Here is an 18,241-nt window from a genome sequence, read left to right as displayed (position 1 = left end):
ATGCGCCAACCAAAAGACATAGGGTATCAGAATGGATAAAAAAAACAAGACCCATCTATTTGCTGTCTACAAGAGACTCATTTTAGACCTGAGGACACCTTCAGATTGAAAGTGAGGGGAGGGAGAACTATTTATCATGCTATTGGAAGTCAAAAGAAAGCTGGAGTAGCCATACTTATATCAGACAAACTAGACTTTAAATTAAAGGCTGTAACAAGAGATGAAGAAGGGCATTATATAATAATTACAGGGCCTATCCATCAGGAAAAGCTAACAATTATAAATGTCTATGCGCTGAATATGGGAACCCCCAAATATATAAAACAATTACTCACAAACATAAGCAACCTTATTGATAAGAATGTGGTAATGACAGGGGACTTTAACACTCCACTTACAACAATGGATAGATCATCTAGACACACGGTCCATAAGGAAACAAGGGCCCTGAATGACTTGACAGATATATTTAGAACTGCGAGTAATTTTCTATGTCTACGGTGGGGAGAGTTCTGTGTGTGGGAGCAGTGAGATACAGGACAGAGGCCAGCTCCTGAAGGCGCTCAACATCTGCATTTTACCTTGGGAATGACAGAAGTTACTAACCAATTCATCTGCTATTCACAACTATGTATTATTATAGCTACCATCATTGCTAACATTCTCACAATTACTCTGTGAAGCTAAGTACTACCATTACATCCATTTTACAGATGCTGAAACACACACGCAGAGATGAAATCACCTCCAGGGCCACCACGTGGCTACTGCATTTCATTTAATTTTTTCTTTTTCAAGTTTTTATTTAAATTCCAGTCAGTTTAACATACAGTATAGTATTAGTTTCAGGTACAGAATTTAGTGATTCATCCTGTACATACAATTCCCAGTGCCCATCCCAACAAGTGCCCTCCTTAATGCCCATCACCCATTTACTGGGCACTTACTGTGTATTAGGCTTATGAGTGCACATAAATAACATGCAAATTCTGTCCTAAGGGAACTCATAGCTTAACAGAGGAAGAGATGGACCCATTAAAAACAAGTGTGAGTATAGCACCCAGGGGTTCCAAGGAGGGCATGGTCAGTTCCATCTAAGAAGAGGGTAAATACTGTTAAGTAATAGGATCAGGTGTGCTTATTTAAAAAAAAAAAAAGACCACAGCAGCAACGGTGAGAAGGAAAGACATGGGAGAACAGGCCCTGGGAGTGTCGCTCATGGGCTACAACAATAGCGTGGGAAAGAGAGCAAAAGCAGAACAGAAATCAGGGGTGATGGGCAAGGAGAGAACGAGGCAGTTTCTGAGACATTCAGCTGGCTGGACGGCCGGAACATAACCCTGTACTGTTTGGGATGGTAGGAGCGAAGCAGTGGGTTAGGATGGCCATCAGGCTTCTTGCATAGGTGGCCAGGGTGAATGATGATGCTACCCTGTAGGACAGGCATAAAGAAGAACAAAATGGGGTAACAAGGAAGATGATGGGCGTGGTTTTAGATTCTTTTGATTCAGGATCCTTATGGGCAATCAACCAGGTATGGGTATGTCTCTGCTGGAAATACAAGCCCTCTTCTGATTTACTCCATGATTTCTAATTAGGCCACCCGCCCATTCCAAAAGCTTTAAGTACCACAAATAAGCCAATGACACTGAATTTTATATTTTTAGCCCTGTAAGAACAAGTTGCCAAACAGGGACTTAACACCTAATCTAACTGCAGCTTCAGTCTCCCTCAGAAATTTTTCCATCAGATCAGTACCAATGAGTCTGTCACAAGGGCAGAGAGGTAGTCTACATATTAACCCCCCTGCTTTTCCCCTAAGGGAAAGCCTCCTTGCCCAAAACAATCCTTTTCTTTTGCTAATAACGTTCCTGCCCCACCCTCCTTCTCTAAAAATCTTTCCACTTAGTGTAACTCCTCAGATCATCCTTCTGTTTGCTAGAGGGGATGTTGTCCTATTCTTGAGCATTAAAAAAAAAAAAGCCATTTAGAAACTTAAAAGTTACTCCGTTGAATTTGTGTCATTTAACAGATTTGGTGGCAGCAACGGGGTCCAAAGTGAACTTTGCCAGCATTTGGGGGCAAGAAACACAGGTGTAGGACCCACAAACCCTTTGAGCTCCTGGTCTTTCCTGCCACTTCTAAGAGCTGTGGGTCAGTTCCTGTCAGTTCTCTCTTCTGAGAGACAGACAATCCCATACACTGTGCCCTCCAGCGACTGACTCAAAATGATGGAGAGTGTTCTTTCAAAAACAGGCAGGTCACGGTCACCTCACTGCTCAGTATCTTAGACTTTTTACTGTTGCTACGGTCTTCTTCAACTGTTCTGAGTTCCAATTAGACACTGTTCACTGTGCAATCTGCCCCCTTCCTTCCATGACACACACACAACACAACTCCACTGCTACCCACACAGAGGCAACACCAATTGCTCAGAGTTCTTCACAACTCTGGACTTCCTAACACTGTCTTCTGGGATGTCAATCTCCTGTCACTTTCTTGTTTTCTTTGATTCAACTTTTCGTCCTACTTCAGGACTCAGCTTGCCATCCCCCACTCAGAGACGTATTCCTTATCTCCACCCCCAGAGCACTCCCTTTCACTCTATGTGCTGTGTACCTGGGGGTCCCTTCCAGTGAAGACACATGTCCATCAATCTCGGGGACTTCTTGGTGTTATTTCTCTGATGCTTTCCTTTGTTTTCTCTGTTCTTCCTGAGTCTTCTGGATTGAGACTCTACTGGTTTACCATTTATTCTTATTTTTATTTCTTTCTCTTAATTTCTCTCTCTGCTCTATTACATTTTTATTTTATTAAAAATCTTCAGGAGATCTTCCTTGCACGCTATTCTTTTACGTCTTGTGCTTGAACATTAGAAGTACTCAATAAACATCTGTTGAAAGTGCAGATAAAGTTTGGATGGAGAGAGAAAATTACGGGAACATGAGCTGAGGGAATAAAGGCCTAAACTCGTCAATTTTCTTCATGATGCAGGAGTTGGAATGATTTTCTAGGTGTGAAGAGGAAGGCAGGAAAGGGGTTTAGGGAATGGATGCAGGTTTAGAGTAGAGTTTGGGAGGGGTAGGGAGTGGAGAAGACCCAGCTCAGCTGAAGGGTAACACTGGGACGGAAGACGTAGACCATCCTTACAGGACAGTCGCAGGGAAGGACGGCAGAGAACCAAGAGCAAACGGGGCATGTACGCACATAACACAAAAATGGAATTTAGTATTTCTGAAGAGTGTACCGTGTCCCTAATCTTTACAAAAATCCTTAATATTCGTAACTTCAGGAGACGATGACTGCAGACATCTTAAAATAACACAACAATACAAATTTCACTACTTAAAAGTGGGTTTCTGATGAAATACGGTAGGTTCATCCACACACATGCTTACTTCTTCTCTCTTCACACATTTCACTAAAGTGAGAATAACAGAGAACGTAAGAGCCCGCAAAGAAAAACGGGAGAAAAGACAAAAAGCAGGCGAGCAAAGTAAAAAGTGAAGTCACACCTGTGCAGACAGAACAGAACATGAATATTTTTCATCATCGCTGGAGACACTCCGGATCCCGGACGGAGGATGAGAGCAGAGAAAGCGGAAACTGGCTGAGAGTCTGCACAGGGAGCAGCTGGCTCTCAAGGGCACTCTCTCAACCCTGAAAATCCAAACTGTTCTGCTTTTCTTATTCTCTGCTGAAACTGAATCACAGAGACCAGCCTCGGTGATGGCAGGCAGGGTGGAGAGCTGAGAAAGAGGACGGAGACCAGGCAGGAGATTCAAGGAACGTTCCCATCCTTCACACCCAGTGCTGGACCACAATAGTGGGTTCCTACACATAACCCGTGCCCTCACCTCCCACAGGTGCACCCTCTTCTGTCACATGTACTCCTTCTAAGAAGAAAATAAAGAATTCTTATTTGAAGAATCAAATGCTGCTTTGATTGCAGGTCAGCTCAGCTCCCCGAGCGAGGCTCACCAACTCACAAGGCCCATGTGTTTGTGATCCGCTTTTCAGGATTTCATACTTCCATGTGAAAGACAACCAGACAGTGTAAGACATCTGACAAATGCTTCGAACACAAAAGAGAGAAATCGAAGCAAATGAGAAAATGGAAGCTTTAGAAGGCAGAGGTAATGCAGGGAGCACAACAACACATCACAAAACACTTGTAGCTAAGACAGTATATTGTGTCCATGAAAGAAAAACTGGGATGCTATAAAACAGGAATATGATACAAGAGGCACCTCCAGAAAATTTTTAAAAAACTGAACGAAAAAGACAAAGGAACAAAAAAAGAAGAAAAAGCAAATAGAGACTCAACTCAGAAAACTCAGAAAGGACAGAGAAAATAAACGAAAGCATTAGAGAAAGAAAAAAGAAATCCCCAGAATTATAGATATGAATCTATTAGAAGGAACTCACCAAATACTCCCTACATAGAATGAAAGAGGATCAATACAAAGACAGATCATGAGATTTCCAAACACCAGAGATAAAAAGATTCTAGAAGCTTTCAAACTGGATTAAAAAAAAAAAAGCAGAAAGACAAAAGAATTAAAATCAGAATGATATCACTGGTCTCCACAGCCTATCAGAAGATAGGAGACAGTATAGAAAAGCCTCCAAAATTTGAAAGAAAAATGGTTACCCACTCCAACTACCAATAAGACACAAATACAGTATAAGATTTTTGAACATAAAGGAGTGATAATTTTTCTCTTAAGCATATTTGGTTGGGAGAGAAGTAAAATCAGAAAAAAAAAAAAAAATAGGAAATGCACAGTGCTAGCAAAACCAGAGATAAATCAGAGAGCCTGTAAGTGGGAACAGCAAAGGCAGACCCAGAAAGGACAGTGGTGCTTCAGGCCCAGGGGATGGCCAGTTCACTTTAGAGGAAGGGGCACATGGCTACAGGAGGCATTCTGGGGGCTGGTGTGCGTGAAGGAATGTGCCGGTTTGTTCGTTGCTATGTTTATTTGTATGAAAATCTCTGGATAGATATGTGACCGATCTACTGACTATTTGGATACATTTGCAGTAAGAACACTCCACAAATGGGTAAAAATATGGAGCAAGTCTTAAAGTTTAAAAAGAGTTACTAAAAAATGGAAGGACAATCATAGTATTTGATTTACTAAACAGGGAATACTTAAAAACTCAGACACACTAAATATTCACTTACCCAAAATGTGTTAAAAACAGAGCTGATAATCAGCTGGTTTGCACTATACAGACTTTACCACTTCCTAACGTAATGAAATACTTCTGTACCACTTGGTAAATAGCTGCTGTCCTGGGATGGCAATTGCCCATGAGAACCATCGTGACCTCTTTGTCACACTCCCAATGTCGACATGATTCAGCCATTACAGGGTAACCATCAGCATGAGGGCCTCAAGACTCCACTCCAGCTCTAGGACCTGCCTCGGGTTGACTCTCTGACTGGTTGCTTGTGAAGCCACAACAGTTTTTAAATATTTTAAGTAACGCCCCTAGACTTGGAGAGACCAGGTGAAGGTCTGGAGGTAGGAAAGAGCTCAATCCCCCATGACTATAACAGAAACTCAGCAAATGTATCTAAAACTTAAGATGTGCCGTGCAACTGAAGGAATACAAAAGAAGATGACTCCTTTTCTTGAAGTAACAACAGTCCAGTTGGAAATGAAATTTACATCCATATGTGGTATGTATAAAAAAGGCAATTAATGAGAAACGGTAATATTGGGTTGTGAATACCAATATTTAAGGATAACATGGTGTTATTCAGATGATGTTTTTATGGCAACTGATAATAAGTACTATGTTTTGGCTATATGAGAGCTCAACTTAAATTCATTTGTGTATCAGCAGAGACTACTGTTATATTTACCCAGAATCGACATGAATAAATGAATCCATTTCTTTCCACATATAACTTAGATTATGAACAATATTTTAAGCTAAATAAATATATTGAAATTAAATAAACAGCTTGAATATTTTTACCTAGCTGTTCTTAGGAATGTATTTTATTTAAATGCACTTCATAGCCTTAGGTACATAGGTGTTATAAAAGGCTTTATTCATTAATTTTTTAAAGTTTATTTATTTAGAGAGCCAACGCAGGGGGGGGCAGTGAGAGGAGGGGAGAGGCAGAATCCTAAGCAGGCTCCACCCTGTCAGCAAGGAGCCCGGTGCAGGGCTCAAACTCGTGAACTCTGAGAACATGACATGAGCTGAAATCAAGAGTCAGAGGCTTCACCGACTGAGCCACCTAGGCACCCCACAAAAAGTTTTAAATACTATGATTAACTTGAACCAGAAAAAGTTTTTTTTACAGAAACAAAGCATATACAAATCAGTAAAAAATCAATAGGCTGTTACAGATTTATAAAAAAAAAAAAAAAAAAGGGCAAATCAATTAGAAATTTTTTTTTTTTTTTTTTTTTTTTTTTTTTTTTTTTTTTACTCTGGAATGAGAAGTGATTCTTAGTATCACCATTATGCATCTATCAGGCAGGCAGGCTCAAGAGATACGATTTCTGCACAAGTGTTAGTCCCTAAGGAAGGTAAGGTCTGACTAGAAATTGTGCTCTACCACTGCGTAGCAAGCAGAGAAGAGCCCACTTCTTTAAAAAAAGTAAAATAGAAGGGGCTCAGTCGGTTGAGCGTCTGACTTCGGCTCAGGTCACGATCTCACAGCTCGTGAGTTCGAGCCCCGTGTCAGGCTCTGTGCTGACAGCTCGGGGCCTGGAGCCTGCTTCGGATTCTGTGTCTCCCTCTCTTTCTGCCCTAACCCACTTGCGTTCTGTCTCTGTCTCTCTCAAAAATAAATAAACATTAAAAAAAAATAAGATTAAAAAATTAAAATAACATAGAATAAAAATATAAAAAATAAACAAAAAAAAAAAAAAGAGAGAAGAAAAACACAGCATGTAAGGTTTAAGAACAGAATTACTTCCAGGACTCCTATAATTACCATTCACCATCAGCTGATATTAAAACCCAACTGGTGCAACCTTTTGCTTTCAACCTGTGCAAATAGGATCTTTGCTATATAAAAATTCACTGTTTTTCTATTTGGTGAGTTTACATAATCACTATAGGAAATTTGGGTTCCTCTTTCCCTGTTAAGAGTACCTGAAGTATATTTGTAAAAAAATAATTTTCTTCCTAAATTTCCTTGGTCCGGTGAATAGTTTTATTAAAAGAGATGCCTCTATGCAACTTGGCCCTACACGTTCATCTTGATTGCTTTTTAATTTTTTTTTAATTATATGAAGATAGAGTCATGAAAACAATCAATGAAACTCTCGCTTTTGAAATTATGATTTGGAAAACCATTTGTGCAGGACTAAAAAAACTCCCTAATTCCTACCACACTGGCTTTCAATTGCATTGAGACCACTGGACTCCTGGCTCTGCTTCTGTTTTGGTGCAGCCTGTGCGCCCCGGAGGGCTCCCCATGGGCTACTGTTGGGGCCTCTCCCAAGAAGGCCGTGTCCATATCCAACTATGACACTTCACCCTGACAGCACTTTACCCAGCAACCTCCTTCACTCGCATGCCCCAGTATCTTAGACTTTACAAAAGACGCTCCCATAAATTTAGGGTAGGCATTTCCAGCAGAAATTCAGCAGCACAGCAATTCTTATACATGGCTTTACTGTACCCCCTTCCTCGCCCCCAGAGCAGCAGTCTCTAAAACTTCACTGCTCTCGTGACGTTCTGTCCCACTGCGCAACCCTCACTCTCAGATGGCTTTGTCTCCTCAGTATTTCATTCAGTAGATGTTTACTGATCACATAGTATGTTCTAGTCACTGGGCCCTGGGCTTGCAAAACTCAACACGAGCCATGATCCCCACTCTTACAGAGGATGTGGACCAGTGAGAGGGCAGGTAATGAACAGCCAAGTGTAACCAGCATTATGCAGGAGTACACAGTACTATTTCAGCATGTGAAATTAGCATGAACAACTTAATCTCACCTGGAGGGTTAGGAAGGGATGCCCAGAAGTTCTTTCCAAAGTGTTGCTTTTCCCCCAAAGTAACATTAAAGCCAAGCACTACCGAGAAGCAGGCACAGGCTAGGAAAGAAGGGAGGCAGTGTGCAGCAATGCTCAGGAGGAGCCCATGAAGCAACCTGAACTAGTCCGACTGTGTGGCGGGAACAGAAGAGCAAGGAAAGAAAAGAGTCGTGAAAGGCAAGACCAAAGAGAAAACAGGGGCCAAGACAGGAGGGGGCGGGGTGCGGATTACAACACCAGTGATCCTGGCCTTCGCCGTTACCATGGAGAAATACTGCATACAAGAAAGCCAGGATCAGATCTGTGGTCTAAAACCTCTTACAAAATGCAAGAACCCATCTAGAAAACTTGACGCCTGTAGGAGCATTAAAAATTCAGCCCCAGCGGTGCTCTATCTTCCCAGGTTTGGTTCTTGCCCCAGCCTTTACCTACAAGGCCAGCTTTCCATTTCTTCAAATACAAATTACGTTCCTTACAATTTTTTAAAAAAAATTTTTAACGTTTATTTATTTTGAGACAGAGAGAGAGCATGAATGGGAGAGGGTCAGAGAGAGGGAGACACAGAATCCCAAGCAGGCTCCAGGCTCTGAGCTGTCAGCACAGAGCCCGACGTGGGGCTCGAACTCATGGACCACGAGATCAAGACCTGAGTCTAAGTCAGACGCTTAACCGACTGAGCCACCCAGGTACCCCCCGTTCCTTACAATTATACCCGCAAGTTTTCTATCCTATAAATCCTGAGAATTCTCTTTTCTCGTACTTTTTGAAAGGTCAACAGTTGCAATTTAAGTACTGGTGTACAACTTGCGACAGGTCTGAGGGTCTAAAACCCCAATCATGAGTTAATTTTATTGAGATCCTTTATTCATGAGATTATAGTAAAAGTTTCTTGGATTCTATTTTCAAAAACTTACATTCCAACTTACCTTTCTGTCATTATCATATTTAGAATGAATTCCCAAAATATCCCAGATATTAGCATCTGGAAAAACATTTAGAACACTCTTCACATTGTCCACAGTGAGTATATTGTCATTCTTCACTTTCTGGTACATCTGTAGAAATAAAGATTTATAATTAATTTTCATCTTATGGCAATTAGTTTTCTTTCTTTCCCTGAGTATGCCGACAGATTTATAAAAACAAGCTTTCTACTTTGTAAGTTCTAAGTATACCATATACATACATATATACACACATTCCCCCATTCACAAATAATTTTATTAAAAAAAATTTTTTTTCCACATTTATTTATTTCTGAGAGACAGAGAGAGACAGAGCGTGAGCAGGGGAGGGGCAGAGAGAGAGACACAGAATCTGAAGTACACTCCGGGCTCTCAGCTGTCAGCACAGAGCCCGATGTGGGGCTCAAACCCATGAACCATGAGATCATGACCTGAGCCCAAGTCGGATGCTTAACTGACTGAGCCACCCAGGCACCCCGATAAATAAATCATTTTAACCACACAATATTTCTTCTTCCAATAAAAACTGCTTTATGAGAATTCCATAGCTTTCAAAAATACTGTAACAAATTTATGTTATGTTCTATTTTGGTCTAACTAGACACTATGATTCTTAGTAAAATGATGGTTTCCGTCATTTAAAAAGGTATGTATAAAATATTTCAAATACCTTATTTCACAAAGGCTTTATTTTCATTCTAGGCTTCCTCTGTACCTCTGTTCTTCACCACCCCACCCCCCGTTCCTACCCCACCTCAAATGTTGTAAGCGCACTGGCATGAGGTAGGCTGTTACTCCTTTATTTTCTTGTTTCACTTGTCCCTCATTGCAGACCATGCCAGGCACTCTGCTAGGCATGTGGAAAAGGAACTCCTCTGCACCAAGAGAGAAGGCCTCTCTGAGCAGAAACCTCAGCTGAGACATAAACATGAACACAGAGTTAGCATTAAGGCAGAAGAAACCAGTAAAGTACAAGTACCATTAAGTAGCAGTTTGATATACAGGTATCCCTCGCCTCTCAAAAGTTCACATTATGCCACTTTTCTATTACAAGAGTGACATGTTTTCACCAACCAAAAGAAATCCAAAGAGGATTTTTGCTTTTATGAAAAATGGTAAAAATGTGAAAACAGTGTTCAGCATCTGTTTTGCAGTGAGTGAGGACAGTGGCCCCACCAAGCTCCTTCCCCAGGAACTACACTCAGGAGCATCTCAGCATCCAGCCACCAGAGTCTCAATTGTGTCTATGAACATCTGTGCTTAATTTATTTTGTGCATATCATTAGCAAGGTGTGTCCTAAGGTACCAGAAAAGCCTTGAAAGAGGTTAGTTTTTGGTCCTGGAAAATACTAGAAACATTTTTCCATATAAACTGATGGTAACTGCTTCTTCACTTCATACCATTTGTGTCTACAAAAGGTTTCAGGAATGCTCTACTTCAGGAGTGGGGGAGACCTGTATTAGTTGAGAGTATTATTCTCAGTTTCAATTCACTTCTATCATTATGGCCAGAGACAATAAGGAATCAGCATTCTTCTTCATTTTCATTTTCTCAGTGTAAACCTGGTAACCTATTCCTTTAAAAAGAGGCAGTCTATAATTAGATCACACAATTTAGTTTTATGAGCTTCTCAATTTATGGGCAGGTTTTCTTCTCATATTGAGCAGCACATGCTATGATCTTAGTAACTGAAAAAAAAAAAAGCAAAAATTTCAGCCTTCTATAAAGCATAAACAGGGATTAGAAAAATGATATTTTGAATACAGCAAAAGCTATATATGAGGTTACTGAGATTAGTCCTTTTACAAATTAGTCATTTTAAAGTAGTAGATATTCCTAAGGTATCTAAGGCAGCTAGAAAGTCTAAATTACTTAGATATATAATGATCCAATCTTCTCATACATTAAAAAAAAAAATTTAAACTATTATGTAACTCGGTAAGCAAAAACAGCAATTTTGGGTCTCTACTTCTCCATACAAATTTTACTTATTTTTCTGTTCTTTCTTGCTTTATTACGGTGTAATTGACAAATAACACAATACATTTAAACTGTACAACATGATAATTTGGTAAATGAACACACCGTGAAAGAACTGCCACCACTAATTAACTAATATATCCATCGCTGCACACAGGTTTTCTTTTTGGTGAGAACACTAAAATTCTAGTCTTTGCAAATTTCAGTTACACAGAATAGTATCATCAAACCATAGTCAACATGCTGTATATTAGATCTCCAGAACTCATTCCTCTTAAAACTGGAAGTTATACCTTTCAACTAACATTTTCTCACTTTGCCCAGCCCTGTGCCAACCACTTTTCTACTCTCGGTTTCCAAGACTTCAGCTTTTTTAGATTCCACAGACAGGTGATATCATACAGTATTTATCTTTGTCTGATATATGTCACTTAGTCTAATGCCTTCCAGATTCACCCATGTTGTTGCAAACGGCAGGATTTCCTTCTTTTTAAAGTCTGATGTTCTAATTCATGTATATGATACACCATTTTCTTCGTCCATTCATCCACTGATGGACACTTACATTGTTTCCATACCTTAGCTATCATGAATAATGTTTCAGTAAACGTGGGAGTACAGACAGTTGAGATACTGATTTCCTTTGGAAATACACCTAGAAGTGGGATTGCTGGTTCAAATTGTAGGAACCTCCTACAATTTTAATTTCTTGAGGAACCTCCAGACTTTTCCATAATAGCTATACCAGTTATAGTCTCAGAGGGTTCTGTTTTCTTTACATCATGCCAGCATTTGTTTTCTTGTTTGTTTGATAACAGACACCGGAGGTGAAAGCTCATCGTGGGTTCTGATTTTCATTTCCCTGAGGATTAATCAAGCTGAGCATCTTTTCATACACCTGCTGGTCATCGTTATGTCTTCTTTGGAAAAATTTCCATTCAGATCTATTGCCCATTTTTAAAAAGTTTTTTTAAATGTTTTATTTTTGAGAGAGACAGAGCACGAGTGGGGGAGGGGCAGAGAGAGAGAGAGAGAGAGAGAGAGAGAGAGAGAGAGAGACAGACAGACACACAGAATCTGAATCAGGCTCCAGGCTCTGAGCTGTCAACACAGAGCCCGACGCAGGGCTCCAACTCACAGGCTGTGAGATCATGACCTAAGTGGAAGTCGATGCTTAACCGACTGAGCCACCCAGGAGTCCTTCTATTGCCCTTTAAAAAAAAAAATTTTTTTTTCCTTTTGATGTTTATTTATCTTTTAGAGAAAGAGAGAGCGGGAACGGTGTAGGGGCAGAGATAGAGGGAGACACAGAATCCGAAGCAGGCTCCCAGGCTCCCAGCTGTCAGCACGGAGCCTGACGCAGGGCTCAAACCCACAAACCGCGGGACCATGACCTGAGCCGAAGTCAGACGCTTAACCGACTGAACCACCCAGGTAGCCCTTATTGCCCATTTTTTAAGTGAGTTATTTTGTTTTGTTGCTGTTGAGCTGTATGAATTCCTTGTATACTGCAGATATTAATTCCTTACCGAATAGGTAGTTTGCAAATATTTTCTCTCATTCCACAGTTGCCATTTTGTTTCACTGATGGTTTCCCTTGCTGTGTAGACATATTTCATTTTGATATAAACCCCCTATTTTTTTTTTTTTTTTTTTTTTTGTTGCCTTTGACTTTGTTGTCAAATCCAAAAACCACTGCCAAGATCAATGACGAAGAGCTTACTTACCCTCTATGCTTTCTTTTAGGAAACAGTTTCAGGTCTTATGTTCAACTTTTTAATCCATTTTGAGTTAACTTTTGTATATGGTAGAAGATAGGGATCCAGTTTCATCATTTTACATGTGCATATTCAGTTGTGCCAATTTACTCCACTCTGCTTCCTATTAATCCTAACTTTATGTTGACAAATGTTAAATTTTAAGTCCCAAAATAGATCCATTTCATCCTCTGCTCCTTTGTACAATTATTGTCATTTGTACTACATCTATATGTTAAAATCTGCTTTAGTCAATCTTGTGCAATTCAAACACAATAAAATATATTCATATAGCCTTTTATATTCACCCGTATATTTACATTTTTATTTATGGTTACCATTTCATTTTTGTGTATGAATTTGAGTTACCATCTGGTGTCATTTCCTTTCAGCCTAAAGGATTTCTTTGTGTTTCTTCTTCTTGGTATTTCTCCTGAAGTAGCACGGAATTGGAAAGATCCTAGTTCGTGTTACTTCTCGTTGAACTTCTGAAAATAAACTTATTTCATGTTGTTTGTCCAGTTTTGTGCTTATGGTGAGATGGTTAATGTGTTGTCAGTTACCTATCATGGCCAAAAGTTAAAGTCTTAAAGCACTTTTGCATTCTCAAACACGCATTCAACAAATATTCATCAACTATGTAATATCCTATTTTTCGGATCTTAATCTTGTAAGGTAGGAAGAGAAAATCAAATTACTTGTAAGTCTGGATAGCCAGTGTGGAGAGCTGAGATACAAAGTCAATTGTTTTGCTATAAATACTGTACTTACTCTACCATAACTCTCTAACACATTTCAATAATTTTCATAGACTTTTATAATTTTGTCTGCTATAATATTTCTTTCTCCTGATACTGTATTTTCAAATTATTTCATATAGATAAAATAATTTTCTCATGAAAGCAATGGAATAATATTAAAGAGACTTTATAGTTCAGGTATTTTACTAAAAGACTAGATTTTGCTCAAATTATTCTGAATTAGTGAAGCTAAGTCACCTAAAGGATACAATACATTTCCAACAGAATGGTATAAGCTCAATCATGTTTTACTTTTCCATGGGCTACTGAAATTTTAGGGTCAAGAGCATACATTGTTGTTTTTTTAATGTTTATTTATTTTTGAGAGTGAGACAGAGAGAGCACAAGCTGGGAAGGGACAGAGACAGAGGGAGACACAGAATCCAAAGAAGGCTCCAGGCTCTGAGCTGTCAGCACAGAGCTTGACGCTGGGCTTGAAATCACCAACTGTGAGATCATGACCTGAGCCAAAATTGAATGCTTAACCAACTGAACCACCCAGGTGCCCCAAGACCATACATAGTTTGAATAACCATGACCATTCTCACACTTCAGACCCTGGTGAATTCTAGTATGTTATAGGTATTCCTTCCTCATTCATTTTTCCCTCTCTTTCCTCTAATAAGTTAGCACAACTTGTAGGCTATGGCACACATTTAATACTTTTATGCTGCTTCGTAGTGAATCCTATGGTTTCAAATGTAATTTGTTTTTCTAAGATACTACAGTACTATGCTGAACATCACAGTAGATAATTCAAAAGGCAAGCGATTGAGAAATATGCCATCATATGCAAATTAATGTCTGATATAAGAGTCAAAGGAGAGAATTAAGATTACTTAAAGAGAATTTCAAAGGTCTTCAAGTTTCGTTAGTTCTGAATGTCATACTGATCCTTTTACAATAAGGTAGCCAGACTTCAATAAAAGATATGTCAATCTGAAGTCCTTATAAACTCTTACACTAATCAGTTAGTAAAACAGACCGAGATACAAGAATGACACATATTCCACAGCACTCTTAAAGAACAAAGTGTATCGCCAAGTCACTGAGGTGCAGGTTGTTTCTGTGTCCCAGGACAGTGAATGAATGAGGTATTTAGTGGTTTTCCTGGGGCTACGGAAGCAGGGTAGGGAGTTTACAGGGCTTTGGTAATTTCATTCTCACTTTGAAGAAGAACCAGTCCTTGTTGTAGTAACGGTTGAAAGCAAAAGACCAATGAATTAATGAAACTAGTTTTTAATCTATGATCTGACATCCTTAATGATAACAATATAGTTCTTTAATATATCTTTTCCATGATGGGCCATAGTAGTTTCAAAACCTCAATTACAAAATAATCTTCTCACCTCTTGTTCTTTAATCAGGTCCTTACCAACTTCTAACTTTTCTTATACCATCTCTTTGTCAAACTCAGTACCTATCCTACCATTTCCCCCTCAATTTGCTGTCATGAAGTGATCTCCTTCTCCTTTGAAATTCTCTAGGGAGGGTCTACATATTTTGTCATTTAGAATGTTTAACTTTGCAGTAACCTCTTTTATTCATAATCTTGTTCAAGACCTCATTCAAGAATTCATCCTTGACTAATCATTTTCTATGAGTATGTTTTCTTCTAAACTTCTATATACAATCTAAATTCCATTAGTGGCTGAATAAACCCAAGAAAATTCATCCACTCTGGCAGAGTCTCAGTTGCCTAATTTGTAAAGTGGGGACGACATTATGTATTTCAGGTAGAAGCTGCAAGAATTAAATTCATCATCTGTATTAATCCTCACAATCATTTTTTTATAAACTTTGAAAGATAAAAATAATAAATGATAATAATTACAGGAATAGTGCAGGAAAACCCACTATACTTTCTAAAGAAATTATACCTCATGCACACACTCACATGTACTACAGAAATAAACGCTTGTGACACATCCTGTTCTTCTGCAATATAGTTGAAAGCTCGCCAAAGAGCAACACCGACATCGTCTGCTCCATCAACTTCATCATCTGTGTTAACAACGAACACAAAACCAATTCTGGGAAAAGAAGGTGAAGAAGGAATGTCACAACTACCCCTTGAGTCACAACCAACCACCATTTTTAAACATTACTAGACTATAACATCTAGATGGACGGAATGTGTTAATAGAGGGGGGAGGGGAAGTACTTAATTTGAAAAGGTTTGATTTGTAATGTCTATTCACCAACATCCACCTACTATTGGATTTCTCCAAACTGTCAAACTCTCTCTGGTGGCGATATTATTAAATAATTGTGTTTTTCCAAGAAAAAAAAAGGGAAAGTGTATTCTTAACCCAATCCCAGGGAAATGGATCCATCTATAAGCACCCAAAGTAATCAGATCACTCTCTCAGGAAATAACGGGATAAATGAGATTACCAAGCAGCTTTAACATAGTCGATCATAAAGGTAAATGATACTTCACAACAGAGCTGTGTTGTGTTGGGCATTAGAGACCACCATTGCTTTGAATCCCACATTAACACTCGATGCAATACTCCTTAATACAACATGAATTTCACAGATTTCCTTCAGTTGATAGTTTAATGTTATAAACTGACAATTACCTAAGAGGAATTTTGTGATAATAGAGAAGTTCAGCAAGTTTTATAAAGTCCAAGGTATATTCTTGGGCAGGATCAATAAACAGAACCTAAAAGAAAGTAGATAGTTTATAATCACTATTTTGTTTTAACATTTTGGAATTTTCATGAAATTCAAGTTTAGTCTGATTCCTGTAGCTAAAAGTATGAAATTCAAGGTACAATCTTTTTTTAAAGAAATTTCTAGCAATACTAAAGAATTTTATATAAGAATTTCACAGATAATGAAGGATTTCTAAAGGCTGCACATCTGAATAAGACATGGAATTTAATTACCAGATTATTCATCCTCTTTCTGAACCATAGCACAAAGAAAAATTTTTTATGTAAAGTGAAATATAGTATTCTAAATGTGCACTGGATTTTAATATTTTTAAAAGATAGTAATTGAATTTTGAAAAAAAATAGCATTAACATAACTGCTCTCTCTACATTGCTGTAGGAAATTTGTCTTTGTGGGTAAAAAAGTATTTTCTACACATTTCAAAGTTCTATAAGGTTATTTAATATTGTAATAGTGAACTCAGACATGGATGGTAAAGTGATATTTATGTGTTTTTCCCTGAAATGTACTAAACTTTAATCATTAGCTCTTTATTATACAGAAGGAAAAAGTTCAATCAAATTCCTTTCAGAAAATGTAAAAGTAACTCACCACCAATATCATATTGGTATTATAAAAGCACATGTAAACAAGAAGAGGCAGATTATGTGACACTGCTGGCTTTGGACAGTCAGTCATGCCACCTTAAGCTTGTTGCATCAGGTAAGTATTTCCCTTCTTATTACACAGATGCCTATTTACCAAGAACAAGGTAATCCAAAAAGAATGCTGACATCTCTATAAAAGATGTATATAAAATGTCAAAATAAAACTCACCAAATTATGAAAATTACGCCTTATGGAAGGTACAGTTCCAGGGAACACTGGCTTTAGAAGCTCCTGGCAACTTGTAGGCCATGTAACGTACAGATCATCATTTTCTAGGTCATTGATCCACTAGAAAAGAATCCAGAAATCTTTAAGTATATTAACACTTAAATCATTTTCAAAGCCAATTTTTATTCTATCAAACAAGTAAAATCATACACAGAAATTTATATATTTCTGATTAAATGGAAGAAGCCAGTTGAATATTCTTTACATTAAGGAATACATCATGTACAACAATTTTTATTACCATGGCCTTTAAGAGTAAGCCTTCCCCTGCCAGAACAACTGACTTCTATTGAGGTTTGTTTTTCATATTAAAAAATAAAATTGGGGGTGCCTGGGTGGTTCCGTCAGTTGAGGGCCTGCCTCTTGATTTCAGCTCAAGTCGTGGTCTCATGGTTATGGGATCAAGCCCCTCATCAGACTCTACGCTGGGTGTGGATCCTGCTTAAGATTCTCTCTCTCCCTCTCCCAGTAGCCTCCCCCAACCCTCGCACGTGTTCTCTCTCAATAAAAATGAATAGGTAAGATTGCATAGAAATTACTCTCCATAAACTATTTGAGAGAGATAAGTGTTTATCTTAATTATCAGCAGTAGAGGAGGCAATGAGGTCCTCCACCTCCCTTCTCAAATTTAAACCCTCAGACATAAGGAAAATAAAACATGATACCTTGGAAAGCCAATTAGAATCAAGAGGTAACTACTTACACTAGACTAAGCCGCCTGCCTGAAACATGCTAAAAGCGGGCGGAAAACATATAAACCGTTGTTTACATGGAGGTAAGGTCAACCAACAATCAAGAGTCAAGGAGTTACAATCCTTGAAAACAGGAGGCATTAAGGGGAAAGCTCCATGTTCACCTCAATTCTATCCCTAGGGGCATTTTCAAAATTGCAGCCTGGAAGAACTAATTTAAACAGAAAGTGACAGCCATATTGTGCTGGAAAGACAGAAGTTAAAATTAGGGTTTCCTAAATGGTAGGAACTGGGCCAGGGTGGGGGTGGGGAGAATCCAGGAGAGGAGGAAACTGCAGGGAAGAAAACAAACCGTCTTTATACAGATTCCTCTCATTTGCTGACTACTAACCTGCACACGTGAGCATACACACACATATCCGCCTCAACACTGCCAAAGGAAAAAAAAAAAAAAAAAAAAGAAGCTAGGGGG

At 38.7% G+C, this 18,241-nt stretch overlaps 1 protein-coding gene across 4 annotated transcripts in view; it reads right to left on the bottom strand.

Moving 5' to 3' along the window:
* The window catches only part of UGGT2 (UDP-glucose glycoprotein glucosyltransferase 2), a 192,162-nt gene that overhangs the window by 80,165 nt on the left and 93,756 nt on the right, over positions 1–18,241 (bottom strand). For all 4 annotated transcript variants that reach the window (XM_019444060.2, XM_019444061.2, XM_019444062.2 and 1 more), the window contains 4 exons: positions 17,018–17,137; positions 16,102–16,187; positions 15,414–15,549; positions 8,940–9,068 (listed from right to left, as the gene is read on the bottom strand). In XM_019444060.2, the coding sequence (XP_019299605.2) occupies positions 8,940–9,068; positions 15,414–15,549; positions 16,102–16,187; positions 17,018–17,137 (471 nt within the window). The remainder of the gene's footprint in view (positions 1–8,939; positions 9,069–15,413; positions 15,550–16,101; positions 16,188–17,017; positions 17,138–18,241) is intronic.

This window comes from Panthera pardus, unplaced genomic scaffold (genome assembly GCF_024362965.1).
Source record: "Panthera pardus isolate Hobbes unplaced genomic scaffold, ASM2436296v1 HiC_scaffold_1, whole genome shotgun sequence".
NCBI lineage: Eukaryota > Metazoa > Chordata > Mammalia > Carnivora > Felidae > Panthera > Panthera pardus.
The sequence above is the reverse complement of the archived record's forward strand: the minus strand, read 5'-3'. Positions and strand labels throughout refer to the sequence as shown.